Here is a 13,248-nt window from a genome sequence, read left to right as displayed (position 1 = left end):
GGTCGAGCGACGTGGAGGCTCCTCCGAAGCCGAGGTCGAGTCTGTCTTCCATGGTCGAGGCCGAGCCCGAGATCCTGGGTCGGGCGAGGCGGAGGTCATTTGGCAGAGGCCAGGGCGGAGTCCGACCCCTGGGGTCGGGCGAAGCGGAGTTCGTCGTCTTCTGGGGCCTAGCCCGAGTCCGAGCCCTGAGTCGGGCGGAGCGGAGTTCGCCGTCTTCTGGGGCCTAGCCCGAGTCCGAGCCTTGGGTCGGGCGGAGCGGAGTTCGCCGTCTTCCGGGGCCTTAGCCCGAGTCCAAGCCCTGGGTCGGGCGGAGCGGAGTTCGCCGTCTTCCGGGGCCTTAGCCCGAGTCCGAGCCCTGGGTTGGGCGAAGCGGAGTTCGCCGTCTTCCGGGGCCTAGCCCGAGTCCGAGCCCTGGGTCGGGCGGAGCTTCCTATGGCGCCTTTGGCAAGGCCTGACTGCCTGTCAGTCTCACTCTGTCAAGTGGCACTGCAGTCGGAATGGCGCAGGCGGCGCTGTCCTTCTGTCAGACCGGTCAGTGGAGCAGCGAAGTGACGGCGGTCACTTCGGCTCTGCCGGGGGGTGCGCGTCAGGATAAAGGTGTCAGGCTACCTTTGCGTTAAATGCCCCTGCGACTCGGTCGGTCGGCGCGGCGATTTAGTCAGGGTTGCTTCTTAGCGAAGGCAAGGCCTCGGGCGAGCCGGAGATGTGTCTGCCGTTAAAAGGGGGCCTCGGGCGAGACGGAAACATCTCGGGGTCGGCTGCCCTTGCCCGAGGCTAGGCTCGGGCGAGGCGTGATCGAGTCGCTCGTATGGACTGATCCCTGACTTAATCGCACCCATCAGGCCTCTGCAGCTTTATGCTGATGGGGGTTACCAGCTGAGAATTAGGCGTCTTGAGGGTACCCCTAATTATGGTCCCCGACAGTAGCCCCCGAGCCTCGAAGGGAGTGTTAGCACTCGCTTGGAGGCTTTCATCGCACTTTTTTGCAAGGGGACCAGCCTTTCTCGGTTGCATTTTGTTCCGGTGGGTGCGCGCGAGCGCACCCGCCGGGTGTAGCCCCCGAGGCCTCGGAGGAGTGGTTTCACTCCTTCGAGGTCTTAATGCCTTGCGTAATGCTTCGGCTGGTCTGGTGGTTCCCTCATGCGAACTGGCCGTAGCCCGGGTGCACGGTCGGGGCCCAAGTTCTCGGGCTGGTATGTTGACGCTGTCAACGGTTTGGTCGGAGCCGGGTTTGCGAGAGCAGCCCCCGAGCCTCCGCACAGGGCGAGAGGGCGATCAGGGACAGACTCGGCTTTTTTGCATACGCCCCTACGTCGCCTTTCCGCAAGGAGGAGGGGGGGAGAGTGCCATGTTACCCTCGATGGGCACCAAACATGGTGTCTCCGGTGAGCTGCAAGCGGGTAATCCGAGTGGACGTCCGTGCCCCGTTCGTTGGGGGTCGGCTAGGGGCCCAGAGGCACGCCCAAAAGTACCTGCGGGTGATCTGCCGGACCCGGTCCCCTAGCGACAGGGTCCGAGGGCTCGATGCCTCCCTCCGATGGGATTCCGTTACAAAATCGCTCCCGCTGGTCTCGGAAATGTCCTAGGGTACCTCGGGAGCGCAGCCCGAGCCTCGGTTATGTATCGAACGTACCCCTAGTCATCCCTCGCTCGGTGTCTGAGGCGACTGTGAACCCTTCGGGGGCCAGCCTTCGAACCCCTGATCAGTAATGGGCGCGGAGCCCGAGTAGCCTGAGGCGGCCGTGGAACCCTTCGGGGGGTCGGCCTTCGAACCTCTGACCAGTAGTGGGTGTAGGGCCCACGCGATCTGAGGCGGCTGTTGAACCCTCCGGGGGGCCAGCCTTCGAACCCCTGATCAGTAAGGAGGCTCGGAGCCTAGTTCCTTCACGGGGAAGGATCCCTTTCGGGGTATCCCCCTTTCCCGGTCCCTGTCGCAAGAGATAGAGAAAGAGGAAAAAAGGAAAAAGGATACGAAACCGAACGACGCGGCGTACCTTTTTTGGCGCGGTTGTTTCGGCGAAGGCGAAGCGTCGCCCGCTGCTCCTGCCAGAAGTGCCGCCTGTCCAGCCGCGGAGTTAATGCGACGGGGCGAGTAGTTGGCGGGGCTGCCGTTGCGCGTGCGCGAGCCGTTCGAGGAACGGATCACAGGCGCGTTGTCTTCACGCCGTGAGAGGGGGTTCTCTTGCTGCCCCCGGATGGGACGCGAGCTTGGCTGACGACGTGTCCGCTGCTCCCGCGCGCCTGCCACCGTCATTACTGCCGGCCCACCTTTGGCCGCGTTGGCCGCTGCGTCAGGCTGGCGCTGCTGGGTCGCGCGCTGGGTCGCCTCGAGTCGCGGTATTGGTTCCGCGATCGAGGAGGCGCGGTGGTGGCGCAAGTGGTACAGTTGCTTGCATGCGGCATCCGGCGCGCCGGTCGCGCGACGCGTGGGCCTGGGCCTCCATGCTGGCGTGTCGGGAGTCGGAGAGGTGCGTCCACTTGGCGCGATTGCATGCCGCCTGCATGGCTGCCCGCCCCTTTCGCCCGTTGGTCTGGGCAAAAGTGGGGGGTCACTTGTAACCGCTGGGCGGTTGCGTGCACCAAATTACATGGGTTAACAAAGCTGTAAACTAAATGACCCCCACCCCAACAACAAAAAAAGGCAGTGGTCACATGATCTAAAGATTCTATTGTTCAGAATAAGCATGCATGCTGATATTCTGTTTAAGATTTCACAAGTTTCTCATGATGAGCTATGTTGATGTACACACAGTGCTAATATCCAGATGTATGTGAAGTAAATTAGTCTTATGTATGAACAAACTAATACAAGTATAAATATATTTTCTCTTATGACTAATACACACAAAAGCATTGTCGTCCTATGATCTAATATTTCTAATAAGTAATTATGCTCAATCAGATAAACAAGATGGTGCAAACAGAAAGCTCCAAGCAATAAAGTGCAGGACCACCACGGTCTTTTTCAGTATTATTGAAACGGCTACTCCATATTATTTTGATGGAAGGATAAATACTGATGGAACCAAAAGTATGCATACCTCAAGAGAAATTACAGCATCAAACAGCCTTTTCTCTTTTACCAGTCCCTCTGCATATAAACACTTCTGATATAAATTTCCTCTAGTCACAGTCATAAGAAATATCAGGAATGGATAACTTAGATGTCCAAATTCAGTCTCATCAAAATTTGAAAGGTAATGCTCTTTATTTTGTGCTATGACTAGTTCTACATACAATACGATGCATTAAAACTGTAACCACATTAAGTATTAGCAAAGTTTACAGCAAATAATCTGCACAGCTTAACCCACATGCGAACTAGGGACCTTATTCCTTGTAAAAGATTACATCAGAGTATGGTGTCAATGGAAAAGAACTCCCAGGATCAACTCAGCAGCTCATCTATCATTGTTCAACAGATACAATAGGTACATGGAGGGAGGGAAGTACCAGCTGTTGCACAACAATACTCAATCGAAGCAGTTGTTGGATCAGATGCCTGAGAAGATAAGAACAAAGAATCATAGACTGAAGAAATAGTGAAGTTACTGATTATTGTGCTTATAAAAGCCAAAACTAACTCTTGAGGCAAACAAACAAACATACCTAAATTCATATTACATGATCAAGATTTTGCACATACCGCATGAATACTTGCAATCTTTATATTCTTGTCAACAGCATCAATTGCAGTAACCGTAGCACCCATTCGAGCAAGAGGCTGCAATCCAGAAGATAGAATTATTTTAATAGCCTTTTCCAGATTGATCACAGAACAAAGAAGCACTTCTTACAATCTATATAATTGCACTCAAAACACCCGAAAGGGATTGCACAAACATTATGATAAAATGTTACTTTCAAACAATTACTTACATTATATTAAGCCATATTTGTAAAATCTATTATACTAATTAGTAATAGCATGTGCAATGTTCCGAGCTGAACTAATAGACGTTGATGTTCCGATGTTCATTGATATTTAAAGTTTTGGTGTTTGATGATCATCATAACCATTTGGACTAACATTATTTGCTAGTGTCTTTGGTTATAGTTCAAAGAATGCAGAGTAGACTTGGACAAAGGCAAAGTGGTGATCCATATGATCAACACCTCAAGCAAGACATTAGAGGACTCGTTGAAGACCTACAAAAGCATGCAAGAATCTAAGACACGAAATGGAACCGAGTCAGTCGAAAAGATAACGAAGAAATGAAGCAAGAGAAAGGTTTGCAGGCGTCAAATCGAGACATCGAACCATTTCCGAGGGAAGCGTCGAACCATATGGTTGAATACAACCCTAACCGGCATAAGAACAAGAAGCTTCCGACACATGTGTCGAACCCACCAAGGCCAGGCAAGGGTGTCAGACCAAAGTTTCCCACTGCTAACACTCATAGAAGGCTTCGGACCATTGCAATAGAGTCTGACAATCATGCTGAAAGGTTCCATAGAGTGAAATAGGGCATCAGACTGGTTGGACTATTGATATAAATGGCATGAATATTATCCGTCTGTATTTGAATTCGGGTTGTCTAAGGCCTTGTTCGGTTGCATTGCAAGGGGACCAGAGGAGAATGAGGGGATTAAATCTTTTTCTATTCAATTTTGACTAGCAAGGGATTTAATTCCCTACAAAAGAGCCTCTAGCTGAGTTGGTTAGGTCGTCTGAGTAGCACTCTTCAGGTCCTAGGTTAGACTCCCCGTGGGAGAAAATTTTGGTTCAAAAAACTCCCTCATCTGTCCCACGCCAGAGCATAGGTCTAAGGCCTAGTCCTGGTAACAATCGTTTCTCACATGGGCTACGGTGCCGCTATGTATGGGTGGGGTAGGGGTTCGAAGGTTTTCTCGGCCTGTGTGAGAAGGTATTCTTAATATAATGTCCGGGGGTTGTCTTACCCCCCACAGGTCGAATTTTTAAAGGATTTGATTCCCTCCAATCCCCTTTAATCCACTCCTAACTAAACAATCCCTAAGGCCTTGTTCGGTTGCATGGGGAACAAAGGGGATTGGGGGGATTAAATCCCCTTCTATTCAATTTTGAGTTTTTGACTAGCAAGGCATTTAATCCCCTACAATCCACTTCAGTCAAATCCACTCCTAACCGAATAAGCCCTAAGAGGGTTGAGATCTAATCCGTATCCGAGTTCGGGTATTCAATATCCGATTCGTATCCGATTTATATTCATATTCGTATTCTTGAAGTTGAATATTTAAGATGTCGATATTCATAACTCGATAATATCTGTATTTGATACGAGTCCGAATCTATAGAAAAATACATTAACATCTAAAATATCAAATAGATGCACTATCAAAATATATTTCATGGTGTATGTAATGAATCTTTTTGATGTTGTAGATGTTTGTGTATTTTTCTATAAACTTGGTTAAAGCTACAAAAGTGTAGGACAAACCTGAAATGACTTACAATTTGGTATAAAGTAGTAGTTCTTTGTGGCTTACACACTATGAATTTCATATGTGATTTTCAGATAGAATTCAGCTTCAACATTGCTTGATGAAATCTATTAATGTATAGGCAAGCTTGTTAAAAGTTTAGGTTGAGATTATCATCACATATATAATAACCTTTTAGCAGTGTGCATTTTGACTTACTTGAATTTTCTAAATTAATGAAACTCCTAACAACATTCATGTTACCTGCATTAGAGTAAAAGCAATCTTGTCGATAGAGTTATGAACTCCTGTTCCTGTCAACGACTTTGGTATTTTTATCAAAGTATCGAGTAGAACGCACAATTGTATTAGTCGTACCAGAGAGGCTTGTAGTCTTGTGAGATCACATCAACCGCGTTTATGGTGTGGCCACCACCATTTATTAGAGGGAACGAGGCTTTCGACAATCGAAAACTCGATAGTGAAGGCATCGAAGAGCATCCGGGAGAGCCCACACCAAAGCACCACTTACGCGTGGAGAAGGTCCGGGGCTATCCATGGAGTTTCATGACCATTGTGTTAGGGTCCAATGTCTTTGATTGTGGGACAGCTAGGACGAGATCGTCCCCTGATGTCCTCTCTCGTCCCTCCAATTTTGAGGGACAACAGGGGACAACACTAGATAGTACTGTCCTAACCCTTGACCCAGAACCAAACAACCTAATTTGAGGGATCGTCCCATCCCATCCCGTCCTGTCATTGCAACCAAACACACTAGCTTAGTAGTGTCATCACTAGCCGTTGCCGATCGTTGGGTAAGCCCGTATAATCTGACGTCTACTGTCGGACCTAGGGATGTAATTGGATCAGATATGGACGTATATTACTCGTTTCATATTTATTTTCAAATTTCTGTTCGGACTCGTATCAAATACAGATATTATCGAGTTATGAATATCGACATCTTAAATATTCAACTTCAAGAATACGAATATGAATATAAATCGGATACGAATCGGATATTGAATACCCGGACTTGATACAGATTAGATCTCAGCCCTCTTAGGGCTTGTTCGGTTAGGAGTGGATTGGAATGAAGTGGATTGCAGGGGATTAAATCCCTCGCTAGTCAAAAACTCAAAATTGAATAGAAGGGGATTTAATCCCCCTCAATCCCCTTTGTTCCCCATGCAAACGAACAAGGCCTTAGAGATTGTTTAGTTAGGAGTGGATTAAAAGGGATTGGAGGAAATCAAATCCTTTAAAAACTCGACCTGCAGGGGGTAAGACAACCCCAGGGCATTATATTAAGAAGACCTTCTCACACAGGTCGAGAAAACCTTCGATCCCCTACCCCACCCATACATAGCGGCACCGTAGCCCATGTGAGAAACGTCCGTTACCGGGACTGGACCTTAGACCTATGCTCTGGCGTGGGACAGACAAGGAAGTTTTTTAACCAATTTTTTCTCCCAAGGGGAGTCGAACCTATGACCTAAGGAGTGCTACTCAGACGACCTAACCAACTCAGCTAGAAGCTCTTTTGTAGGGAATTAAATCCCTTACTAGTCAAAATTGAATAGAAAGGGATTTAATCCCCTCAATCTCCTCTGGTCCCCATGCAACCGAACAAGGCCTTAGACAAACCGAATTCGAATACAGACGGATAATATTCATGCTATTTATATCCCTAGTCGAACTAGTCTGTTGCCCTATTTCACTCTATGGAACCTTTCAGCATGATTGTCAGACTCTATTGCAATGGTTCGAAGCCTTCTATGAGTGTTAACAGTGGGAAACTTTGGTCTGACACCCTTGCCTGGCCTTGGTGGGTTCGACACATCTGTCGGAAGCTTATTGTTTTTATGCCGGTTAGGGTTGTATTCAACCATATGGTTCAACGGTTCCCTCGGAAATGGTTCGATGTCTCGATTTGACGCCTGCAAACCTTTCTCTTGCTTCATTTCTTCATTATCTTTTCGACTGACTCGGTTCCATTTCGTGTCTTAGATTCTTGCATGTTTTTGTAGGTCTTCAACGAGTCTTCTAATGTCTTTTTTGAGGTGTTGATCATCTGGATCACCACTTTGCCTTTGTCCAAGTCTACTCTTCATTCTTTGAACTATAACCAAAGACACTAGCAAATAATGTTAGTCCAAATGGTTATGATCAAACACCAAAACTTTAAATATCAATGAACATCGGAACATCAACGCCTATTAGTTCAGCTCGGAACATTGCACATGCTATTACTAATTAGTTCAATAGATTTTACAAATATGGCTTAATATAATGTAAGTAATTGTTTGAAAGTAACATTTTATCATAATGTTTGTGCAATCCCTTTCGGGTGTTTTGAGTGCAATTATAGACTGTAAGAAGTGCTTCTTTGTTCTATGATCAATCTAGAAAAGGGTATTAAAATAATTCTATCTTCTGGATTGCAGCCTCTTGCTCGAATGGGTGCTACGGTTACTGCAATTGATGCTGTTGACAAGAATATAAAGATTGCAAGTATTCATGCGGTATGTGCAAAATCTTGATCATGTAATATGAATTTAGGTTTGTTTGTTTGTTTGTCTCAAGAGTTAGTTTTGGCTTTTATAAGCACAATAATCAGTAACTTCACTATTCCTTCAGTCAATGATTCTTTGTTCTTATCTTCTCAGGCATCTGATCCAACAAGTGCTTCGATTGAGTATTGTTGTGCAACAGCTGGTACTTTCCTCCCTCCATGTACCTATTGTATCTGTTGAACAATGATAGATGAGCTACTGAGTTGATCCTGGGAGTTCTTTTCCATTGACACCATACTTTGATGTAATCTTTTACAAGGAATAAGGTCCTTAGTTCGCATGTGGGTTAAGCTGTGCAGATTATTTACTGTAAACTTTGCTAATACTTAATGTGGTTACAGTTTTAATGCATTGTATTGTATGTAGAACTAGTCATAGCACAAAATAAAGAGCATTACCTTTCAAATTTTGATGAGACTGAATTTGGATATCAAAGTTATCCATTCCTGATATTTCTTATGACTGTGACTAGAAGAAATTTATATGAGAACTGTTTATATGCAGAGGGACTGGTAAAAGAGAAAAGGTTGTTTGATGCTGTAATTTCTCTTGAGGTATGCATACTTTTGGTTCCATCAGTATTTATCCTCTCCATCAAAATAATATGGAGTAGCCGTTTCAATAATACTGAAAAAGACCATGGTGGTCCTGCACTTTATTGCTTGGAGCTGTCTGTTTGCACCATCTTGTTTATCTGATTGAGCATAATTACTTATTAGAAATATTAGATCATAGGACGACAATGCTTTTGTGTGTATTAGCCATAAGAGAATATATTTATACTTGTATTAGTTTGTTCATAAAGTTACATAAGACTAATTTACTTCACATACATCTGGATATTAGCACTGTGTGTACATCAACATAACTCATCATGAGAAACTTGTGAAATGTGAAACAAAATATCAGCATGCATGCTTATTCTGAACAATATAATCTTTAGATCATGTGACCACTGCCTTTTTTTGTTGTTGGGGTGGGGGTCATTTAGCTTACAGCTTTGTTAACCCATGTAATTTGGATCTGTAATATGGATTGAACTTTGTATGTCTTACAGGTGATTGAGCATGTCGCCAATCCTTTGGAGTTCTGTGAATCCCTCTCGGCTTTGACAATTCCTAATGGTGCCACTGTGATTTCCACAATCAACCGATCAATGCGAGCATATGCCACTGCAATAGTTGCTGCTGAGTATATCCTCAGATGGGTTAGTATCTAGCTTTCTTTCATGTTTTGGAATCATTTTCTGGGATCAATAAATTTTGTTGGGTAGCCCATTGTATTGGAGAAATACGCTTGCTTAGTGACGTTTTGACTCGAGTGGAACTTGTAGTCTGGACTCTGACAGCTAATGCTTCTTATGAACTTGAGCTATAACAAATCAGTATTTCAAATCTATTAAATATTCAGTTATGTTGTAAAGGACATGGTAGTTCTATACTTCTTTTCTTCCTAACATATGATGTCACAGACTGCACATCTAGAGTGCCCCCTTGTTCTGTGCAGCTACATGTTTCTGTAGGTTCGGTTGTCATAATCTGTCTTTAGATCCATAAACCAGTGGTTTACGCCCCTCAAAGTTGGTCTGGTTTGAAGACTTTGTTTCAAATTTGAAACTCTTTATTATGATCTAACGAAGAGAACCTGTGAGCTAATCCATCATCATTCTATCAAGGCCATGTCAGTTCAGGCTTCTGGCTTTCTGATATTTTGTTGCCCAGGTTAGAATCCAGTAATGGCCCTAGACGGTTAAGAGCTCCCACTTCTCCAGAGAAACATCCATGCTATGATGTTCTACAGTTATACTGGCATAGCTTTTCTTGAGGTGGACTACTAATGCAGCTTAAGATTGATATCTCATTCTGAGCTTTTGTACCTGTGTAGCTTCCTAGAGGCACACATGAGTGGTCCAAACTGGTTACCCCGGAGGAGCTTGTCCTAATGCTGCAAAAGGCTTCCGTCTCCGTAAGTTTTCAGCCACTGTATCACACTGAGTTTGACTGTAAGTTGTGTTGCTGATATCTTGACATCTATCCTCAGGTCGAAGAGATGGCAGGGTTCGTTTACAATCCGTTGAGCGGAGAATGGTCCCTGTCAGATGATATCAGTGTGAACTACATTGCTTTTGGCGTCAAGAAGGGCGAGGCATCATCGACAAATGACAGAGAAGCAAATTTATCATAGCTGAAGAAAAACACGTGACCTTGAATTGTCGGGCATCATTTTCAGAGGACCAATTCATGTCACTGAAATCTTACTGCTAAGGATGCAACCAAGTAGCAGAAGATAATTCTCTTGCTCTTTTTAGTCTTGGAAACTGGAGCTTGTGGAGTGAGGCTGACAGCAGCTAAGTCCAGCCTCGGGCGCCATAGGAAGCTCTGCCTCGCCCGACCCCAGGGCTCGGACACAGCCTCGGCTCCGGAAGACGACGAACTCCGCCTCGCCCGACCCTAGGGCTCAGACTCAGCCTCGGCTCCGGATGACGACGAACTCCGCCCCGCCCGACCCCAGGGCTCGGACACAGCCTCGGCTCCGTACGACGATGGACTCCGCCTCGCCCGACCCCAGGGCTCGGACTCAACCTCGACCTCGGAAGACGGGCTCCGCCTCGCCCGACCTCAGGGGTCGGACTCAGCCTCGACCTCGGAAGACGGATTCGACCTCGACCTCGGAGGAGCCTCCGCCTCGCCCGACCTAGGGCTCGGACCGACCACGTCACAGGGGACGCCATCATTACCCTACCCCTAACTAGCTCAGGCTACGGGGAACAAGACCGGCGTCCCCTCTGGTTTGCCCCGGTAAACAAATAATGATGGCGCCTCGCGTGCTCCATGACGACGGCGCTCAGCCCCTTACGGAAGCAAGGAGACGTCAGCAAGGACTCGACAGCCCCGACAAATGTCCTTCCGCAGGGCTCCAGCTCTCCTCCGACGACCACGACATCACATGAACAGGGTGCCAAAACCTCTCCGACTGCCACGACGGCATGTACTTAGGGCTCTAGCTCCTCTCTGCTAGACACGTTAGCACATTTCTACACCCCCATTGTACACCTGGACCCTCTCCTTACGCCTATAAAAGGAAGGTCCAGGGCTCTCGTACGAGAAGGTTGGCCACGCGGGAGGACGAGCCGACGCGCAAGGCTCTCCCACGCGAACGCTTGTAACCCCCTACTGCAAGCGCACCCGACCTGGGCGTAGGGCAACACGAAGGCCGCGGGTTTCCCCTTTGCCTGTTTCTTCCCCCTTCGTGCTCCGCCTCGCGCCGACCCATCTGGGCTGGGGCACGCGGCGACAATTTACTCGTCGGTCCAGGGACCCCCCGGGGTCGAAACGCTGACAGTTGGCGCGCCAGGTAGGGGCCTGCTGCGTGTTGACGAACAACTTCCCGTCAAGCTCCAGATGGGTAGTCTCCAGCAACCTTTCCAACCCGGGACGATGCTCCGTTTCGGGAGTCTTGAGTTCATGTCCCTCGACGGCAGCTACGACATGATACTCCTTCCTCCGCCGCGCGACAACGACAATAGCGGTCGTCAGCCCGCCCGCCGGCGGCGGAATCAACGACGTCTTCCCCACGTGGTGGAAGAACAACATCCGGGTTTGTCCCGTCACCTCCCCCGCCGACGGAGGAGGAGGCGGGGCAACCATGGCCAAGCAGGAGGCGGCACCTCGTCGGATGTCAAGCAAGTCGACGACGCCGGCGCCCCAGCGGGGGACACGTCGGGCTTCGACCTTGCGTCTGAGACGAAGACGAGGGCCGTTTCCCCGCAACACGCCAACCCCAAGCAGACGACCGACGCCAGCACGCTCGCGAAGGACTTGCTGGGCGTCACCCTCGTACCTGAGACGACAGTGCAGTCCGCCCCTGACGCGACTTCGTCACCACCCGTCGACCAAGAGGTACCGATCGATTCCCATCTCGTGCCTTTTGGATTCAGCTCCGACCCACCAAGCGACCTCGCTTCGGTGGAAGCCTTCAAAGAGGCATGTACCGACCCTCCGGGGTACCATCTACGGTCCCCCTGGGACAGACTGACGACCGTCTCGACCTACGGACCCTCGGGTTCCGAGGAAGATGACGAGCCCGACTTTTGTTGGGACTTCTCCGGGCTCGGTAACCCCAGTGCCATGCGGGACTTCATGACCGCATGTGACTACTGCCTCTCCGATTGTTCCGATGGTAGCCGTAGCTTCGGCGACGAGGACTGTGGCCCAAGTCGTGAATGTTTCCACGTCGATCTAGGGGATCCCGGTGAAGGCAACCATCTTGGTATGCCGGAAAACGGCGATCCCCCTAGGCCTGCGCCTCGCATTGACATCCTTCGGGAGCTAGCTGTGGTCCCAGTCCCTGCGGGGGGTCAGGACGCACAGCTCAAGCAAATCCGCGAGATGCAGGCCAGGCTCGACGAGGGAGCAGGAACACTTGAGCCGTTCCGGCGGAACATCGGGCAGGAATGGGCAGACCAAGCTCCGGCCGGAGAAGCGCGCCATCTACCCCAGGGCATCCAGCACCGCATTGCCGACGACGTCAGGGCAAGGCGGCCACCGGCTTCCAGTGGGGTTGGCCAGAACCTGGCTGCAGCAGCAATACTACTCCGCGCGATGCCGGAACCATCGACCACCGAAGGGCGGCGCATCCAGGGAGAGCTCAAGAATCTCCTGGAGGATGCCGCGGTCCGACGGGCCGAAAGCTCTGCCTCCCGAAGGCAGGGGCACCCCTCGGAGCATCACGCCGCGACTTCCCGATTCATGCGGGAAGCCTCAGTCCACACCGGGCGCACGCGCAACACGGCGCCTGCGACCCCGGGTTGCCTTGGCAATGAGCACCACCACCGCAACCGTCGAGCCCACCTCGATGAGAGGGTGCGCCGAGGCTACCACCCCAGGCGTGGGGGACGCTATGACAGCGGGGAGGATCGGAGTCCCTCGCCCGAACCACCCGGTCCGCAGGCTTTCAGCCGGGCCATACGACGGGCGTCGTTCTCGACCCAGTTCCGAACCCCGACTACCACCACAAAGTACTCGGGGGAGACGGGGCCGGAACTATGGCTCGCGGACTACCGACTGGCCTACCAGCTAGGTGGAACGGACGATGACAACCTCATCATCCGCAACCTCCCCCTGTTCCTCTCCGACAACGCTCGGGCCTGACTAGAGCATCTGTCTCTGGGGCAGATCTCCAACTGGGACGACCTGGTCCAAGCCTTCGCTTGCAACTTCCAGGGCACGTACGTGCGCCCTGGGAACTCCTGGGATCTCCGAGGCTGCCG

The 13,248-nt window shown here is 49.5% G+C and overlaps 1 protein-coding gene across 1 annotated transcript; it reads left to right on the top strand.

The window, feature by feature from the left end:
* Positions 1-7,827: 7,827 nt before the first annotated feature.
* LOC109941457 (ubiquinone biosynthesis O-methyltransferase, mitochondrial) lies at positions 7,828-10,318 on the top strand. The gene is made up of 6 exons (XM_020542436.3): positions 7,828-7,928; positions 8,073-8,121; positions 8,484-8,533; positions 9,037-9,186; positions 9,864-9,944; positions 10,020-10,318. Exons 1-6 carry the CDS (start codon positions 7,863-7,865, stop codon positions 10,161-10,163), a joined length of 540 nt encoding a protein of 179 aa, XP_020398025.1. The 5' UTR covers positions 7,828-7,862; the 3' UTR covers positions 10,164-10,318.
* Positions 10,319-13,248: the final 2,930 nt, after the last annotated feature.

This window comes from Zea mays, chromosome 8 (genome assembly GCF_902167145.1).
Source record: "Zea mays cultivar B73 chromosome 8, Zm-B73-REFERENCE-NAM-5.0, whole genome shotgun sequence".
Lineage (NCBI taxonomy): Eukaryota > Viridiplantae > Streptophyta > Magnoliopsida > Poales > Poaceae > Zea > Zea mays.
Note: the sequence above shows the minus strand (reverse complement) of the source record. Positions and strands in the feature narration are given on the sequence as shown.

Coding starts and splice junctions, on each gene's coding strand:
- LOC109941457 (XM_020542436.3), top strand. CDS start 7,863: ATGGGTGCTACGGTTACTGCAATTGATGCTGTTGACAAGAATATAAAG. Junction 8,122..8,483: donor GTATTGTTGTGCAACAGCTG/GTACTTTCCTCC, acceptor GTTTATATGCAG/AGGGACTGGTAAAAGAGAAA. Junction 9,187..9,863: donor CTGAGTATATCCTCAGATGG/GTTAGTATCTAG, acceptor GTACCTGTGTAG/CTTCCTAGAGGCACACATGA.